Source organism: Armigeres subalbatus, chromosome 3 (assembly GCF_024139115.2).
Source record: "Armigeres subalbatus isolate Guangzhou_Male chromosome 3, GZ_Asu_2, whole genome shotgun sequence".
Classification (NCBI taxonomy): domain Eukaryota; kingdom Metazoa; phylum Arthropoda; class Insecta; order Diptera; family Culicidae; genus Armigeres; species Armigeres subalbatus.
The window spans coordinates 249,517,899-249,538,541 of record NC_085141.1 but is presented as its reverse complement, the minus strand read 5'-3'; the positions used below and the strand labels follow the sequence as shown (position 1 = coordinate 249,538,541).

Sequence of the window (20,643 nt, the reverse complement as noted above, 5' to 3'; positions counted from 1 at the left end):
TGTGTTGGGATTAAATGGAATAGAACTAGACTCGTCCTATGACAGGTGAAGATATTCCACTAAAAGGGCTTAGTAATTTTTACTAAGGATGAGAACTATAGACACTATAGGTTCCATAGACGAGCTGAGGCGAAGGCGAGTGTTGCCAAACGAACTGTCAGTTAGTGTAGCCAAACGAGCATGACGTCACTATTGCAACCCAAGCAACGCAGCGTGTGACGTCAAATTCGCGTGGTACACGGTGAAAAAGTGGAAAAACACACTTAATCGAAATAACCCAACCGTGCTTGCGCTCGTCTATGGAATCTATAGTGTCTATAATGAGAACCATATGAAATTGGCGGGCATTAAACACTAAAGAATAGAATAAAATTATTAGCGATATTATCAATCAAAATAGATAGCTGCAACAAGGAACATAAAATGGAAAATGCTTAGTTTTGAATTAGAAAAACGTAAACAATCCAATTTCGCTAAGCAATAAAGCATTGTTATGTTAGGCACCTGCTAAAGCATCCCATTCGATCGTTTTACACCAAACCTCCAATGGCCTGAAAATAAGAAAGCTGAAAACAAACCCTCGGCAAAATTGATTAGATCTGTGTTAAATTCATTGAAAATCTCTCACCGTGCTGAATGGGAACGATCTGACTCTGCAGGTTGCCATTGGCATTCCCGTCCTGTCCTCCGCCACCGCCGGAAGACACCCCGAAGGCTTCGGCAAACGGCGTATCCTTGCAGAAGATGCCACACAGTTGGGCCAGAAGTCCACCGCCGGCATCCCCACCGCCACCGTCGTCGTAGTTGCCCGCGTTTTGCTGATTGGCGTACGATTTGTTCAACCCATTCACCGAGGACGACTTGGGCAGATCTACTCACGTGTGCGCCAGTCCGCGTGGAGGGTGTCGTAGGGTAGGTTGTGGTTCGTGTGCGGAGGAATTGTGGACGAGGAAGGGATGGGATTCGAGGACGATTGATGAATTTGAGAATAATTCAGAAAACAATGTGTTTCGGTTGTGGTTATGAGTTTTTTTTTACATTTGTTTCAACGTGGGGAAAGAGAAAGACAGTGGAAAATTTGTAATGAGAATCTAGCACAACTATTGGTGATAAGGAAATAAACTAAATACTAAACATAATGGACGCACAAATCGGACGAAGACTTGACTTACGAACAAAGTTCGCCATCGAAACAATCACTTACAAAACGATCAAAATACATAAGACGGCAAGACTGTTTGGTTATTAGTGAAGTTAATCTGACTTTTCAAAAGTACAACAAATTCTCGGATGCAAATGAAATGAGAAACGAAATGATTAGTGGTCAATTAGAAGCTGTTAGGCCATTTGTTTCCCAAACCTGTTCTTACTTAATTTAGTCATGAAATTCTAATCTATTTGGAATTTTGAACTGAAAGTCTTGTCTATCTAAAAACAGTTATTTACTTAATGATAACAGTACTAAGGTTCAACTAGCATTCAAATTGAACGTTACATAACCAAGGAAAGGTGCAAAATTAAGGGAAAAGTAACTTGTAACGCAACAAATGGAACTCCCGTATAAATATCAATACCATTTGTGAGTGCAATAAATCTGAGCAGCCCCTTTAGAATACAGAACGTCTAACCCCTCGAAGACACTCACCATCACGGAACGAATGATCCAGGATTCGCTTCAGTTCGACCCAGTCAACCTCCCCGTCGGCGCCGGCCACTTCCAGGAAGAGACGTTCCATGGCCTGACGCTGGGGTGACGGTTGCGACGGAACTGGGACGTCTGGTGCAATCTAGAAAGAAAATACAAATTCGGCATTAGTGACCTTGTTATAATACAATTTTGTTTTGTAAACAGGAAAAGGTAACAATTGAAATGGAAAAGTTGCATGCCGGAATAAATTGAAGCGATCTATTGGAATTGCAACCGAGGGTGAAATCAAACCTAACTTACATATCTACCACCGCCACGATTGATATCATCGGGGCCGACCTGCGCGAAGAAAAAAGTTCAAAGATCAAGAAAATTCTAGCTACGCAAGCTTCTTGATGATAAAATGCGTGGACATGGGAATTTTCGCTTGATGTTTTATCTTCATACATAGAATTCATACATTGAACTTTCTCTTATGTATTATACTATGTACAAATGATCTTGCACATTTAATAATTTCTGCAGCAATCTTTTAGCCTCGTGTCCTATTCTACGAGGATGGCAAAAAATCATTAGATTTGTTGATAATAATTAAGAAATTTATTCTACGAAAATTTATTAATTCCCTCTCAAAGTGGAGAATGCGACCATTAAATGCTTCGGTAAACTGTTCACGACGATCGCATGTTCGCACAAATACCTACTTCATCCTTTAAGGTTTTCTTGTCTGTCCTAATATGTCATGAATCGTAGGTCAATCCTATCTGTAAAAAAGTGAAAACAAGGAAACAGCTTGCCAAGTTTGGCATGGTTTCTCAGCTACATATTTTAGACGGATGTGGTATGCAAAAAACGACTAGAATAAAAAATTTCCCAAAAAAATTAGAAATTTTCCATTAAAAAAATAAGAAATAGTCAATAAAGAAATAACAGGGATGTAGCCAATTGCGTGAAACTAGGCGTCCTACCAAAAGGATATCCGAATGTTGAGCTCGCAACTGAACAACTGGTTGCTACGCAAAAAGCTGTCCTAGCAAAAGTAGCGGGACAACGTAAAGAATCGCTGACACCGAAGTTTGGTTCCTGCGTATTCAAGTCTGGTTATTTAATCGTAGTCTGTAAAAATCAACAAACTGCAGATTGGTTAAAGAACATAATAGCAAGCATAACTCCCTGGACAGGGGCGGAACTTTCGGCGGTCGATGAAAAGGATATCCCGCGACCGGAAATACTTATTGGCTTTTTCCCGTGGAGTGCAGAAGAAGTAATGATGAGATTCTGACGCTTTTGGAAAGCCAAAATGATGGTTTGATCGTTGAAGCGTGGAGGATACTACAGCGTAACATAAGAAACCAAAAGCATGTTGAGCTAATCTTCACTGTCGATTGAGTTTCCTTGAACTCAATGAAGAAGAGTGAATTAATTTTAGATTTCAAGTTTGGAAATGCCCACATTAGGAAAAAGTTTCAAAAGGGAAATCGCTTCCATATAGCGAAAGACCAGAGAATTTGAATGATTGCAACTCTGAAAGAACCCACTTTGGCACTGGCGATGAAAGGATGATCGTAGATCAAACTGATGAGATCCCAGGACCTAGTGGAGTTAAGAGCGCAAACACAACCCAAGTAATTTGTGGCCACACTAACACTACCACAGTTGGGAATCCGATTTGTACTGATACATCGCCAGAAAAAGGATCGAAACCAGGATACAGAAATTTAAGAATCCAACTGGAAAAAAATTCAAGTGAAGGAGGCCGCAAAGCCAGAGCTGGGAAGAAATTAAATCCCAACATAAGCGGCAAAGTACAACCTCCAGTTAAACAACAATAAAATAAAGTTTGTGCAAGTGAATCTTCATCACGCGAAGGGATCAACTGCCATACTTTGTAGAAGATTCATGAAGAGCAAACTGAATATTGCTCTTATCCAGGAGCCATGGTCAAACTACAGTAGGATACTAGGAATTCCTACAAGATCTAGTAACTTAATTTACGATCAAGGACAGCTAGCTCCTAGAGCTGCAATTTTAGTGAATGAAAAAATGAATATCAATCCAATTACAGATAGGATAGGAACTCCTATAACTCATGGCAGAAGTATATGTTGCTTCCGCATATTTCCCTGGAGACTTGGCGAAGTGGCAGCGTTTGTTCCATACTGCAAATCAAAGAATAAGGTGTTCATAATTGGTTGCGATGCCAATGCTCATCATACAATGTGGGCCAGCTCGGACATCAATAACAGGGGTGAGTACCTTCTAAACTACATTACCAATAATGAAATTGATATATGTAATAGGGGAGATGCGCCAACATTTATAAACGCAATTAGACAGGAATTAACACTTTGTAGTCCAAAAATCTCTGGAAAATAAAAGAAATAACATGTTTCAGATGAAATATCTCTATCTGATCACAAGCAAATTCTATTTGAATATGAGGTTGGCCAACAACTCATTCTAAATACATACAAAAGATACCAGAAAAACAAACTGGGAGCTATATAACCTAGAACTAGAAGCTGGAGGCAAAACTTTAACAATTAATTCAAGCTCTTGTACACAATTTTTTGTACAAAAAAAATGTTCAAACTTAATCGAATATGCATATAATGTATGCTGTAAAGCAAGGGAACGATCTTCTAACAGAGATGTTCCATGGTGCAATAACAAACTACAAAAACTTCATAAAAAAAAAACCGGAAATTATTCCACTGGGCTAAACGAACACAGCAGTTTTATAAAAAAAATCCCTCACTGATTATAATAGAGAATTGAGGAGATCCAAGAAGATACATTGGAGGCACATGTGTGAAAATATTGAAAATACTCCTGAAACTGAAAGGTTACAAAAATCCTCGCTAAAGATCACTTAAACGGATTGGACACCTTAAGGAAAGAGAATGCCTCTTTCATTACTTCTACAACAGAAACGTTGGAGCTAATGATGAGAACACATTTTTCACGTCTATTATCAACCATAGTGGAGACCAAAGTACTTCTGTATTAGATACTGGGATTCAGAACAACAGAACGAATATTCGCAACCCAACGAATGAAACGTCTGGATTTGAAAAAACCAGGTATGATGCTTGTGCTTTGGCCAAACACATTTTTACTTAGGGTTCCTTTGAACCCTTTAGGTTGCCAGAAGGTAAAGGCAACCTTAACACCCATCTTAACAAAAATATTTCAGACTACCATTAAGCTACATTCCAACTGAATGGCGACAAGTCAGGGTCACATTCATCCCTAAGGCAAACAAAAAGGATAAAACCTCCCCGAAATCCTTTAGTTAGGCCAATAAGTTTATCATCCATTATGTTGAAAACAAAGGAAAAAATAATTGACGAACACATAAAGTCAACTTATCTAAACAAAATCCCCTCAAGCAAATATCAATTTGCGCATCAGGAAGGAAATTCTTTAGTAACAGCTCTGCATGAGGTGGTTACAGAATTAGTAAGATCTTTTGATGCAAAAGAAATTTCACTTGCTTTTTCATTGATATTGAAGGAGCATTCGACAACACATCTCATAATTCAATAACAACTGCAATCGCAATGACAAAATATGGTTTTGATCAATGCATTGTTACTTGAGTAGAAGCATAAGTACTAGAACGCTAGTGGCGCTGTAGTCATTTAAATTATTTTGCCAAATTATGCTTCAACAAGCTTCAATTGACCATAATTTATGCATCATGATGTAGTGCATGTTTGGTTTCATTACCAACATCGCACAGTGGGGAAAATCCGACCCAAAAAGGTACTTATTTATTGCGGCTACTTGCTGCGACGGAAAAATACCTTTCCTAAAGGGAAAATCCACGACAAATCGAATGGTGTTATTTTCATTTGCCGGAAATTATAGGAATTGGCCGTTTTGCCCCATTTACCCCTTAAAATCATATTTTTCTATGACAGGTACAATTTACAATCGATTGCGGCTAACTATTTCTATGTTTATTGATGCTAATCAAGTAGAAAATACTAGTGGTATCTATTCCGATCTTATACCATGACTGGAAGTGGCCGTTTTACCCCATTTACATCTGGATTCGTATTTTTCTAAGACAGCTTCAATTTAAAATCATATGCGGCTGACTATTTCTATGCTTTTATGCTAGTTTAGTAGAAAATACAACTGGTATAAATTCCGGCCATGGAAAATGAATTCCTCCAGAAAGAAACGAAGGTAAATGGGGCAAAAAGGCCACTTCCAATTATGATCCAAGGCCGGAACTTATACCATTCGTATTTTCTACTAAATTAGCATCAGAAAGCGCAATTCATTTTAAATTGTAATTTTCATGAAAAAATACGATTTCAGGGGTAACTGGGGCGAAACGGTGACTTCCAGTCATGGTATAAGGTCGGAATAGATACCCTTCGTATTTTCTACTTACTAAGCATCATAGAAATAGACAGCCGCAATTGATTTTAAATCGGAGCTGTCCTAGAAAAAATACGATTCCAGGGGTAAATGGGGCAAAATAGCCACTTCCAGTCATGGTTTAAGGTCGGAATAGATACGACACGTATTTTCTACTTAATAAGCATCAGAAAACATAGAAATAGTTAGCCGCAATCGACTTTAAATCGTAGCTGTCATAGAAAAAATATGATTTTTAGGAGTAAATGAGGCAAAACTGCCAGTTACCATAATTTCCGGCGCATGAAAATAGCACCATTCGATTTGTCTAGGATTTTCCCTTTAGGAAAGGTATTTTTCATGCGCAGCAAGTAGCCGCAATAAATATGTACCTTTTTGGGTCGGATTTTCCCCACTGTGCAACCAATGCATTGGTTTGACACTTGTAGTACCGGTACTTTGGCTGCCAGGTCAAAGTAACCTAGATGTTAGTCACGCGAACAGGAAAGCCATTAGCATTCGTATACTTTTGAATCAACTGTTACTTGGATCAATGAAGTGTTGTTAAAAAGAGAGATATCAGCAAACCTGGGAAGCTCATTCATAAATGTTAGAGCTGTTAAGCCACAAGGAGGCGTATTATCACCTCTGTTGTGGTCTTTAATAGTTGATGATCTTCTCAAAAGTCTGGTAGCACAAGGCTTCGAAATTATCGGCTTTGCTGATGACTTAGTCATAATCATACGAGGGAAATATGATTGTACTATCACTAATAGAATGCAAACAGCATTAAATTACGTCTCATCGTGGTGCGATAGAGAAGGACTGAGCATAAACCCTTCTAAAACTACTATTGTACCATTCACACGAAGAAATTTTTTTTTCATTAAAACATAACACTCAAAGGTACAGTTTTAGAACTTTCAAATACAGTCAAATACCTTGGTGTATATCTTGACAGTAAACTAAACTGGAATACGCATCTGGAGTAGGGGGTCCCGTAGCGTAGTTGGCTACACGTTCGCCTTACAAGCGGGTGGTCATGGGTTCGATTCCCAGCTCCTACACCAAACCCTCGTCAATCGTCGGATTCGCAGTCCATACGGTAGCGTTTGGGGTACGCGACTTACCGTCAGGGCTGCCTGATGACGACTGACAACTTGTTCTTCTCGGAGGCATTCCTCCAACGTTACCCGGATCAATCGTAACCGAACAATGCAACGATCATCCACGACACGGACAAATGGACACAATAGACTCACGTTGGATGGGCCAGCTGCGACAGCAACAATGAATAATGGAAATCTAAAAGTAGATTTTGTGTAGATTCTGTACAGCAGAATACCACAGTAGATCTCGGCACAGTAGCGGTTAAGTAACACATAGTGCCTACCAGATAGAGAAAGGATTAAAAAAACGCACCTGGAGCAAGCTATACAAAAAGCAACAAATGCTCTATGGATATGCAAAAGAACATTTGGTGAGCAGTGGGGTCTCAAGAAAAAAATGATCTAATGGAATTATTTGGCAATTGTGAGGCCAATGATTACTTATGCCTCATTGGTCTGTGGCCAAACGAAACGAAAGAGGTAAAGACTCAGAGAATGTTGGAAAAAATTCAAAGACTAGAAACCCTTCCAATGGCTGGTGCAATGAGAAGTACACCAACGAAAGCACTGGAAGCACTACTCTATCTACTTCCTTTGCATCAGTTGATACAATTAGAAGCGGAGAAGAGTGCTTTAAGGATAAAGAGATCCGTAAACTTCTTCGAAGATGATATGATAGGACACCTGAGTATTCTAAAACTATTAGAATAAACCCCTTAGTGTCAAACAATGAATATTGAATGAAAAAAAAAAATACAACTTCACTCGACAGTTTGCAGTATTCAATCCAGGACGTCACTCGTGGCAACAGGGAGGGCCAGAACTCCGATTATTTGTTATACGGATGGTTCAAAAATCGAGTTGTAGCAGGAATAAATGCTCCAGGAATAGACGCTCCTCAATATTGTTACCGTCATCAACGGGTACAATATAGAGAATTTGCTACAGTAAAAATCGAAACGAAATACGAATAAAAATACAAACGAAAATAAAGTGAATATTCTAGCAGGTAATTGAGCTCAAAAATTTAAATTTTCATTCGTCTGTCCTACAATATGCTCCTCGTTCCTATCTCACTACTCACCAACACCGACCCCCCTCCCCCCCAGGGAGCAGATCATGTCGAGCTCATAGGCTGGTGGCCGATAAGCCCCTTTGTTGTGGGAGGTAGGGCGTGTCAATAAAAGGCGGTCGGTTTTGAGAGCGATAAATGCTTCAAACTGTAATTGATTATAATCGGTAAGTACTTATGGTTTGCTTTACAATAAATCAACACTTACAATTCGGTGCGCTTACTTCTTCTCGCGCCCTACATCGAATCCTCGCCCGATCGGCGGGTAAGGTAATTTCTAGGTAAGTATTAGGTTATATTATTTATTTCATTTCAGTATAATTTTGATTTCTTACTTTTCTTTTCAGGTGCGTACTATCGGACACGGCGGATGGATTGGAAGGAAACGGCCCCTTCCACGTGCTAACTTAATTGATATTAATGATGTTATCGATCTTATTCTCTTAGCGCGGATTCATTACTAACCTCAATTTGACCTGCGTTATCGTTAACTAGCGGTTTGATCGATACTGTTTTCCGGGTTCTATCACTTCGCAAATAACAAGAAAGAGCACTCTGAACTTCTAATACTTCTTCTAAACTAGAATTAAATCGAATTAATTTATTAATTAAATTGCCTTTTCTTACACGGATCCACTACTCCACTACTCACTCGGCGGTGCCAAAACGAACAATACGAACCGGAACCTGTCCCACAGTTCGGCTCTGTCATTCTATATGAAGCGTCGCTTTCACAAGTGCCGCGTCGCTTTTGAGCTTGCGCGTGGCCAGGGTGACCAGTTCGACGTACTATGTACCAACAATCCCCCTCGGGTGTAGTTCGGAGTCCTCCGAAACTTCACGTTTTTCTACAACGTCGAGAAGTGCCAATCGTGTTACCGGTCGCAGCAGGCTCTTGTCCCCGATCTTCACGACGGCCTGTCGAGGACGGCCATCTGAATTCGGAACCATGCGGATGATTCGTCCTCGTTCCCATCCGTTGCGTTTCGCAGGCTCCGCGACCATCACCAGATCTCCCTCTTTTAGCGTTCGGGTTTCATCAAACCACTTTGGTTGACGACGAATCACCGGCAAGTATTCGACCAACCATCGTTTCCAAAAGGTGTTGAGCAGGCGTTGTATTTGCTCCCAGGACCTCCCCAGGATCTCTCGACGAATTGGTTCGCTGGGTTGATTGCGAATGGTGGATGCTCCTTGTACCCCGCAATGCTTCACCCCCGAAGAGCTCAGCAACAAGAAGTGGTTCGGAGTAAGCGCTTCTGTTTCTGCGGAGTCGAGCGGTAGATACGTCAGAGGCCTTGAGTTAATCATGTGTTCGACCTCCACGACCAACGTCTGCAGCCCCTCGTCGTTGAGTTTTCCTTCTGAGTACGCTTCAGTCATAGCGGCTTTGACCGATCGTACCAGGCGTTCCCAGGCTCCGCCCATGTGCGGTGCTCCCGGTGGAATAAAGTTCCATTTAGTGCGAGCGCTGGTGAAACTTTCTGACAGTCCCTGGCTAATCTGGTGTCGTAGTATGCGATCTGCTCCTTGGAAATTGGTCCCATTGTCGCTGAAGAATTCAGCAGGTGGTCCTCGACGACCCACGAAACGGCGGACACACGAGATGCAGGATTCTGTCGTTAGAGTGTAGGCGATTTCCAGGTGCACAGCGCGTACCGTCAAACATGTAAATAGCGCGACCCACCGTTTAACGTTTGATCTCCCTTGTTTAACTAGAAGCGGCCCAAAGTAGTCCACCCCTGTGTATGTGAACGCTCGTGTATGATGAGCCAGACGAGCAGGTGGGAGAGGCGCCATCAATGGATTCAACGGTTTGGCTCGTCGTATCTTACAGAAAGTACAGTTACGTGCCACCTTCTTTATCACCAAGCGAAGTCTTGGTATGGCATACAGCTGTCGAACCTCGTTTACCACTGTTTCCGCATTACCGTGGCCGTACCGACAGTGATATTGAAAAACCAGAAGCTCCGTTAATCGATGTTTCCTCGGGAGGATAACGGGATGGCGCACATTGTAGCAGACGTCTCCGGCTGCACCAATCCTTCCACGTTCACGTAGCAAGCCATTGGTGTCCAATATTGGAATCAGGTTGTAGATAGCACTATGTTTCCCTATGGTCTCCTGTCCGGTCTCGTTCGGAGCTTTCCGCGATAAAGCTGTGATCTCATCTGGGTAGGATTCGTGCTGGGCGAGTTTCAGGATTGTGACTTCTGCGGCTTCGAGTTCGGCCTGGCATAGTTGTCCAGTGTACTTTGGCTGTCTTTTAGACGAGTTGTGGAGGAACCGGAGCACGTATGCCGTACTTCGTAGTAGTCGATCCCAGCAGGAGAAACGATCGAAATCTACCGCCGGCTCAAACGAATAGTGGTGTAAGATCGATGCGCGTATCTCTTCGGAGGTGGTAATCACTGGTTCTTTAGGACGGGGCCATTCATCTTCCGATAAATACAGAAAATCGGGACCCTGAAACCACTTGCTATTTGAATCAAAGTACGGCCCACTTCCCCATTTGGTCGCTTCATCTGCAGGGTTTGACTTCGAAGGTACCCATCGCCATTCGCTTGCCGTTGTGTAATCCAGTATTTCACTCACTCTGAATGACACGAATTGACGATAATTTCTTGGGTCTGCCTGGATCCAGGCCAGAGCGGTTCTGGAGTCCGTCCAAAACCTCCTCTTAGAGATAGGAATTTTGTGATGTTCCATTACAAATTTCGACCAACGTACGCCTAATACGCATCCTTGGAGTTCTAGTCTGGGAATCGACCACGGTTTGAGTGGAGTGACTTTTGATTTTGCGGCGACCAGACAGCACTGCGGGTTTCTTCTCTGATCGAATGTGCGTAAATAGACTGCACAGGAGTACGCTACCTCGCTAGCGTCGACGAATACGTGAATCTCGGCGTTATTGTAGGTATTCTGGTTGCTGTGGGGGAAGTAACATCTGGGAATTCGCACTTCCGAGATGTACTCGATCATTTGCACCCATCGTAGCCATTTTGCGTAGATGGTCGCACTTATCTTTTCATCCCATCCGGTGCCTTCTCTCCATAGGTCTTGGATTAACACTTTCCCGTGAATAATAAACGGAGCGAGTAGCCCTAATGGGTCAAACAGCGTCATTACGCATCGTAGAACCTGTCTTTTCGTAGGTCGTGTGGTGGTTCGAATCAGTGTTTGTACTTCTTCGCTCATTTGAGTGGAAAAGCTTAGTTCGTCCGTCGAAGGACTCCAGAGCATTCCGAGCACCCTTTCGTTCTTCGCGCTGTCTACCAGATTGAACTGCTTATTAGCTTCGGGCTGGTGTTCTCCCAGTTGATCCAGCACCCTGCTACTGTTCGACCGCCAGTTGTGCAGCTTGAACCCTCCTTTGTTGTGTACGTATCGCATCTCGCAGACCACTTTCGCTGCGTCTTCCTCCGAGCAGAAACTTGCCAAATAGTCATCGACATAATGATCGTCTATTATCGCTTTCGCTGCGTCGGGGTAGACCTCGCTGTATTGTTCGGCGTTCTGGTTTTTAACAAATTGCGCCGAGGCTGGCGAGCAAGTGCTACCGAACGTAGCGACGTCCATAAAGTACACCGTTGGTTTCTGATTTGGTTGGTCGCGCCACAAGAAACGTTGGGAGGTTTTGTCTTCTTCACGAATTTGGATTTGGTGGAACATCTCCTGGATGTCAGAGCTGACTGCCACACCGTATATCCTGAAGCGGAATAGAATCCCAGGAAGCGAAGCTAGTTGGTCTGGGCCTTTGAGAAGCGCCCCGTTAAGCGATACACCGTCGACTTTGGCCGCTGCGTCCCAGATGACGCGAATTTTCCCTGGTTTCTTAGGGTTCATCACCGCTCCAACTGGAAGATACCATACTCTTCTGGGATCCGCTGCTTTCATTTCCTCTTCCGTGGCTTTATGTGCGTATCCCTTTGCTTCATATTCACGTATTTGACGGTGGAGGTTTTCTTTCAACCCCGGGTCACGATCCATCCGGCGCTCCAAGCATTCAAGCCGACGCACGGCCATGGGGAAGCTATCCGGAAACTCCACGTAATCCTCCTTCCAAATTAAGCCCGTTTCAAAACGATTACCAACACGTCGAGTTGTGAGCTCCATAATGGTCAGAGCGCGTTCGTCTTCCTTCGTCGTTCGGACCTCTGATTCAGTGACTCCCGTTCCGGTCCCTTCAATGGCAAAGAACTGTTTGACTGATTCCTGTAGCGTGTCGTCGCATGAACACTCGCAAATGTGGAAGTTGTAGCTTTCATTTTTCCTTCTTCCTCGGGAACCGTAGACGCACCAACCAAGCCTGGTTTTCACCGCCACTGGTGCTGTTCCGTCGCCTTCCCGCACTTTGAGAGGTATCGCCAGTCGTAAGTTGTCGACTCCGATGAGGATTTTGGGTATAGCGTTATTGTAACTGGCGATAGGAATTCCGTTCAGGTGTTTGTACGATTTGACAGCTTCTTCCTTGAGGAAACTCTGACATGGTAATCCAAGGTTCTTGACCGTTCTCGCATCAATTAGTTTATGTCGCTTTCCCTGATCGATTCCCGCAATATCGATAGTCACGCGTTGTGAATCCTGCTCCATGCGTGAGGTGTTCCCTGTCCACCGTAAGCATAGAGGAAATGGGGTACCTTCTATTCCTAGCGACGTCACCAAGTCACTTTCTATCAGAGTGAGATCGGAGCCTTCATCGAGAAATGCGTATGTGTTTATTGAACCCTTGACTCCGTACAGTGTCACCGGAACGATTCTGAACAACGTCGACGTAGTTTGTACCCGATGTGTGTGGTTCTCAGCTACCTGTAGGCGTGGTACAGACTGGTGCGAGATTCCTCTAGAGGAGTGGAGAAGCTTATGGTGACTATATTGACAACCTTCGATGCCACAAGTCTTCCTTCCTCGGCACGCTCTCCGTCCGTGCTTGAAGAGACAGCTCTGACACAAACCTAGTTCCCGAATTCTTCGCCAACGATCATCGACGTTTAGTCCTTTGAAAGCACTGCAGTCTCGCACTCGATGTCCACCCTTGTGGCAGTGTTCGCAATCAAATTGTTTCGGTGGTTCACCGTGTGAATCTTCCTGTTTTCCAGAAGAGCTCGCTGCATGGGAATTCACAAATCCCTTTTGTTTTGACCGGTCGCGGGTGTTGCTTCGCCTCATCTCTGGATCAAAGAGTACCACACTGGACGCGTCCCGCACGACGGCCGCCATATAGTCGCCAAATGTTTTCAGATCCGGTTGTTGAAATCCTCTCCTGTATCCAGCCCACATCATGCGCTGGTCCGCGGGAAGTTTCGCTACCAGCTCTTGCAGCAGAGACGGATTCGACAAATGAGCACGTTCGTCCGCCGCTTCGATATGGTCACATAGTGCCTGCACCGCCATCCCGAAGTCGATCAATCCTTCTAACTTGTCCGATCTTGGAGCTGGAATTTCCCGCACCTTGCGGAGAAGAGCGTTTATCAGCAACTCCGGACGTCCAAACCGCATACGAAGGGTTTCGAGCACCTGCGGCACCGCTGCCGGTAACACCAACCGACTACGCACGGTTTCAAGTGCTGCTCCAGACAAACACCGTTGCAGGCGAAGCATGTTCTCACCGTTTGAAAACCCGCATGCTTCCGTGGTGTATTGGTAGTTGGATATGAAAATCGGCCACTCCGCCGGGTCACCAGTGAATCGCGGGAGATCCTTAGCCAGGGACTGCCTTGCTGCTAACTGTCGTTGTGTGGGAGCACCATTTTGCACTGGGGGAAAGCTCACTAGATTTTGATGCACTCTTTCTGGTTGACGAGGTGACTGAGACGATTGAAATGCACGCGAGGGAAAATTACGCGTTTGTGCGCCGATTGTAGAATCGTTTAGATAATCATTCAATTCTGTACTGACTGGGCGCGCGAGAGCGTCTCGCTGCTGCTCTTGGGGAACGTTAGGAGGTGTATATATTTTGACCGAGCGCGCGTTTGCTCGCTGCTGCTCTCGGGTTACTTGTATGTTGGTCGTGGGGTATTTATTTATGGCATTTAGATTCATATAATCAGTAGGAATACTGAAGGCTTGACGCTTACCTGGGGGTTCCATATCATTCGGACGAATTTCAGACGTTGGATTAGCTTGACTTACCGGTGGTGGGCCAGTTTGGCTTACCGGCTTCCTTAAAGGCCAAAGATCACTCGGCCGAAAGGTCTCACATTCTACTCCGGTATCGGCGTGACGTTCCGTCGGCGTCGATTCGTTCTCGTGAGTTGGTTGCAACCTGCTACCCTTTGGAATGGCTCCAGTCTGCTTCACCGAGTGCGATTGGTTCGTTAGTTTTGGCGGTAGCAGCTCTGTCGGGTTTGTCGCCTTTGGATTCTGTGACCGTTCATTCCCTTCCGCGGTGGGCTGGAGTCCTTCTAATAATTTCCGACAAAGCTCTAGCTGTTCATGAAGGGAAGACAGCTGTTCAGATGTTGGGTTGGCGCGAGTCTCGCACTGCTCAACCCGTTCTCTGAGTTCCTTAAAGGCTGCGTCGGGTTTCTTCATACCTCGCAGGTATTTCACTGTAGCTGGCTCTAACCTGTTCAGAGGGACCGAAGCGATAATCGATGCGTTGGTTCTTGGGGTAACCGCTGGCGGGTTCGAGCGTTGGTTGACCGTCGTCGAAGCTCCCGGTGGGAGCGGTGTTGAAAGGTGCTTATTTGGTGTGCGGGTGCCCGCTTTATCGTTACGACATCCGTTTCGAACATCTTCCGGTTCATCGTCGCCGATGGCTTCGTCGATCAACTTCTGCTGTTCATCAAGGTGGCGGCGTTGCATCTCCAGTTCTAAACGAGCCCGTTCCAGCTTTTGCCGCTCCACCAGCTGACTTAGGCAGACGGAAAAGGTCGATGTTGTACTAGAGCGACTGGATCCACTACGCACTGAGACGACTTCGTCGCCCCTTTGGGTACAATCACCACACACAAACGATCGGCCCGCGACGCTTTCGTTCACTTCTGCACAGGTGTAGTGCTTCCAAGCGTCGCATTGGTCGCATTGGACCATGTCCTCTACACTGTCCGGACGCTGACAGGCCGCGCAGTTAGATTCCTCTTCCAATCGTCCATCCATAGTGGCCTTTCCACTCAACATTCCCACGAATTTTTGAAGTTTGTTGTGGGAGGTAGGGCGTGTCAATAAAAGGCGGTCGGTTTTGAGAGCGATAAATGCTTCAAACTGTAATTGATTATAATCGGTAAGTACTTATGGTTTGCTTTACAATAAATCAACACTTACAATTCGGTGCGCTTACTTCTTCTCGCGCCCTACATCGAATCCTCGCCCGATCGGCGGGTAAGGTAATTTCTAGGTAAGTATTAGGTTATATTATTTATTTCATTTCAGTATAATTTTGATTTCTTACTTTTCTTTTCAGGTGCGTACTATCGGACACGGCGGATGGATTGGAAGGAAACGGCCCCTTCCACGTGCTAACTTAATTGATATTAATGATGTTATCGATCTTATTCTCTTAGCGCGGATTCATTACTAACCTCAATTTGACCTGCGTTATCGTTAACTAGCGGTTTGATCGATACTGTTTTCCGGGTTCTATCACTTCGCAAATAACAAGAAAGAGCACTCTGAACTTCTAATACTTCTTCTAAACTAGAATTAAATCGAATTAATTTATTAATTAAATTGCCTTTTCTTACACGGATCCACTACTCCACTACTCACTCGGCGGTGCCAAAACGAACAATACGAACCGGAACCTGTCCCACAGTTCGGCTCTGTCATTCTATATGAAGCGTCGCTTTCACAAGTGCCGCGTCGCTTTTGAGCTTGCGCGTGGCCAGGGTGACCAGTTCGACGTACTATGTACCAACACCCTTCGATATTGTCGCGCCACACGTGGTAGGAGTGTGGCAACTCACGCTTTGGAGGTGAGGGCTGCTGTAAGGTCTAGTGGGACCACCCCGCTTACGGATAGCCCAATATCCGATTGTTGCTGCCCTACCCACGAGTCATGGGACGTCACTCTATTGTTTGGCCATAATCTTCGTTACAACCAACCCAGCAAGCACGCAGGACACTTGAAGGTGATTATACCGCAATCAACACCATCGCAGTACAGGTAGCAACTAGAGGCCTGAATAAGAGAAACGCGGATAAGTATGTGCCGCCAATCGAACTGTCAAAAAACAGCAGCCAATCGAGCAGGAGACCTGTCAAGCAGCCAAAATGTTGGCTCAAATACTGAAAACGGCTAAATTCGATTTTATGCCATTTTTAAATAAACAAATTTTACATATGTTTGCAATAATATATGCAAGTTATTTATAGATTATGATATGGAATTGCACTGTTTATTGGATTCTATTGTTTAATGATGTGGACACTTTAAATAGCAGATTGTATGATTTTATCTACATAAACCATTTATTCCTTTTCATGTGTTGTTCTTTGATGAAGAAGAATGAATGCAGTGTTGGCAGAGTCATATTTTCTATCCGCGTTTCTCTTATTCAGGCCTCTAGTAGCAACCACACGTAAAGCCGCTTCAAACAGTTCGACGCAAGAAACCAAACCGCAGCTATCGCAGTCCCGAATCCCGATATCGAACACACGTAAGGTATCTCTAGACCGCTCGTCGCCAAGAACCACCCAAGCTACTCCCATCGACCACTCGGTGATTCAGCACTGGCAAGTAAACGATCATTCCTCTCTCTCTCTATCGCATGCAAATGAGCGTCAACCTACACCCTCCCTCCCGTCCTATAGGGCACTGCACGGAAACATCCCTTTCTTTTTCGTTCCTCATAAACTTTGACGTTTACTGGCCTTGTTGTTTTCATATTTCTTTGCAGCGAGAAAGAGACAAAGTAGTCCGTGCAGTGCCCTATACCTTCAAGGGATGAGAAAATGAATAAATATGTATAAGAATATTTAGTTGTGTTGCGTCACTTTATTCACGGAAAGAGGGTCCATTCTTGGTGTCTTGGTCTTCCATTGTCCCAGTTGTGGTTGTGTGTGAGTCCTCCCAAAGTAGGTGGTAGCCGGCCCTAAGAGTAATTGACCCTGAGCTAGTCAGTTGTTACAATATGCTTACGCAGAAACTATAGACATTCAAATGTATGCATAATGTCCGACAGTGTAGCAGCTTTAAATGCTCTGAAATCGGCAACATGCACATCTAAAACTGTTTGGGAGTGTATTCAGTCACTCCAAAAATTGTCTTGAAGTAGCACGTTTATTGCTAGGCAATCGAAGCGATTTATCACTTCGAACGTTTCAGTGACTCGCAAAAGCATAAATCTTTCTAAAAAAAGATCTTTGCAAGTATACCGTGTTACGTATACGTTTTGCTTGTTGTTTGAAGTTATGATTGTGGCCAAAAACCTTACGTTGCGGCCCAAATTAAGGCAAATGCTCTGCGAGCTGATAGTTGTAAACCCCTGTCCATCTACGCCACCTTGAACCCACAACGCATCTAGCAGATGCGCAAGCAGCAATTCACCAACACATAGCCCGGGAACGACGATCATCAGTGTCGCCAACAGACGGAGGTAAATAGAAACGACGCATCTTTAAAAGCATTCGTCACACACACAACTTACGGCGGAAAGGGATGCACTAACGATAAGATGCAAGCAACCGAAGTATTTAAAACCCACACAAAGTGATCGTGCGAGAGATCGACGCCCACCGCGGGCACTCCATCGAGACAGGCGGGAGAGAAGAGAGTGCTCTCATCGGTCCTTTCCCCTTGCTCATAAAACGTCGCTCGGTTAGATAGACGAGTTGGCGAGCAGAAGACGGGTGAGCATCAGTGCGCGTCGGTTCGTGAGGCTGCCAGCACATCAAACTTTGGTCGGTGTCCAATCTAGGGTGTATATAGTGCAGCCTGTAAGGCACTAGGTGTTCATTGCAACAATAATAAATTCTCTGTCAGGAAGTTTGTGCCGGTAGACAGTTAAAGGCAGGTGAGTTCGAGCTGCGGGCAACTGAATAGAACCACCAATCTGAAACGTTTGTTTCTGCCATCTTGTTGCTAGGTCAAGCCACGCGCTTTGGCGTAACATCGTGTAGCAGTGGACGATCAATTTTCTGGATAAAGTGTTCCCATAACCGCTATCAAACACTCGTGGCGCAGAATAGGCGAATTGCTGGCCTGGACACCTACCCTCGCGCAACAAAGTTAGAGTTAGAGAACCGGAAGCCCCTTATTAGGGTAAGACAACCGACTATCTACGAATCAGAGCATGGTGTTAATGGTTCACTGCCTTCAGGGCTTTTTCTCTTACTTCGTAGGATCATCGTGGCACGGGTAACCGGTCTTTGCGGCACGTCAGATGGCTGTGGAGACATCGCGGAGTAGCTCACAGGTGCCACAACAAGCCAGAGCTGACGAGCTTTGGTACGCTGATGACACTCGCGTCGAGCATGCGGCGTGCAGAAGAAAATCCCCAGTGCAATTGCACCTACGCACAGACCGTTCAAGTCGACTAAGGCGGTGACGGTGGCGGCGCCGAGGCCAACGGGGTTCGGGGTGCGTGACTCAACGTGAGTAAGGTTATATTAGATATAAGGGAAGGATAAAGGAAGCAGGAATCAGGAAAGTGAAGGGCAGGAATTAAAGGAAGGAAGGATGGGAAAGAAAAGTGGGAAATAAATAATGTAAAATTTCAAACAACATTGCTTTGGATTCAGTTATTTGTGCGCATATCCCTTCAGCTACTCGGGATTGTTCGGGTTCAATATTCCCCGGCAGACCTTATGTTTCAACCGGTCTTATAATGGGCCACTGATTGTCCGAGCCATTATCACTTGAAGCTGTTGCTTGTCGCTTTTGTGACATGCAGAAAGAAGACTCTGAACATCTATTATGTCGATGTCCGGCACTTTTTCATCGAAGACGTAAGTTCGTCAGCAAGGGGCTAAAGAACCCTTTGAAATCTGGAGATCAAATCCCTATACGGTATTGCATTTCATGAGAAGTGTAGTACCGAACTGGGATAATGCTCTTGAGCATTCAATGACGATCTCTAATAATAATAGTGATACTTCATTATGACGTTATGAGGGGAATGTATCACAATAGATCAATAAACTGGTCGCAATAATGAAGATACCCAACAAGCAATAAAAACCCAGATTAATCCACCTAGCGGTGACGATGCCTTTCTCGATTCAATCCCTTGGTTTTTCCTTAGTGTGATACACATAATAAATAATTGCTTACATTACTGCTCTTGGGGAGGTTGATGTTCTACCACAGGAGTGGATGGAAAGTGTAGTGTGCCCCATCTTTAACAAGGGAGACAAGCTTGATTGTTACAACCAAGATTTTTTATGTACAGGTTATCCGACTTGTCAATATCCCCAACTCAGCCATCTTGGATTTTTGTATACACGGTTAGAAAAAGTATCTAATATTAGGTACTTTTCACTCAAATCGGGGGTTCAGTGTGGGAACCCAAAATTAAGTAATTTTTTCTTGAAATTAAGTAAAATTCACTTAATATTAAGTAAAATATACTTAATTTTAAATAGAAACTATCCAAAAGTTAGGTAAATTTTACTCAACTTTTGTAAACATGAGATTACTCAACGTTGGGTTCCCACACTTTAATGCCCTTGTTGAGTGGTTTTGCTCTTCATTTTATGACAACAAAGGGAAGAGGGAAGGAGATGCAAGAGAAAAAAAGTACCTAAAATTAGGAACTTTTTTCTAACCGTGTAGAATTTATGCTCGTTTGTTTACGTTTTGCACAGAAAATGTATGTTTCCCCCCCGCGCTGGTTATTCCCATCTACTGACGAAGTCGGATAACCTGTACATAAAAAAAATCTTGGTTACAACTACATTTGAAGAACCGTCGCGCAGAAAATAGTACGGTACAAACAAACATATTTGAGATAAATTCAAACAAAAGTTCAGTTTGTTCTAGTACTAAAAATTAGTACGTTTGAAACAAACATATTGTTAAATTTGAAGCGAACGAAAACGCTTTTTAAGTTGCTTCAACCACCGGAATATTGAAACAAAGATATCATTGTTTTAGTTCGACCATCAAAATATTTTCCTATCAATTCTTGCAATATTTATATACTGGTAGCATTTGACTACCAGATTCCACAATTGCTAACGTTCATACTCCATTAACTTACCTTTTTCTACCTGAAAAACATCCTCATCAGCAATATGAAAGCAAGAAAAAACTTGCTTCCATTTCTTTGCTGGCTTCCAATCGGACCTGACCCGAACTGAAGTTTACTTGCTAGCTGATTTGTAAAGATATTGAGCTAAATGATTAACGAAATCATCTAATATGAAATAAGAAAGGGTGATCGAACCCTTAATCTTCTGCTTATGATGTCATGAGCAGTGACACAAGGTGTGGCCCTTGGCACCTCCTTGGAAGATCTGAAATCATCTTTTTTTAACTCAGCTTTTTTTATATGATT

The 20,643-nt window shown here is 43.8% G+C and overlaps 1 protein-coding gene across 8 annotated transcripts in view; it reads right to left on the bottom strand.

The window, feature by feature from the left end:
* Positions 1 to 20,643, bottom strand: part of LOC134223374 (calpain-A-like) — a 128,323-nt gene that overhangs the window by 19,402 nt on the left and 88,278 nt on the right. For 3 of the 8 annotated variants that reach the window (XM_062702512.1, XM_062702515.1, XM_062702518.1), the window contains 3 exons: positions 1,949 to 1,987; positions 1,646 to 1,787; positions 629 to 871 (listed from right to left, as the gene is read on the bottom strand). In XM_062702512.1, coding sequence (XP_062558496.1) covers positions 629 to 871; positions 1,646 to 1,787; positions 1,949 to 1,987 — 424 coding nt within the window. The remainder of the gene's footprint in view (positions 1 to 628; positions 872 to 1,645; positions 1,788 to 1,948; positions 1,988 to 20,643) is intronic. The other 5 variants (XM_062702513.1, XM_062702517.1, XM_062702516.1 and 2 more) reach the window with 3 other exon arrangements.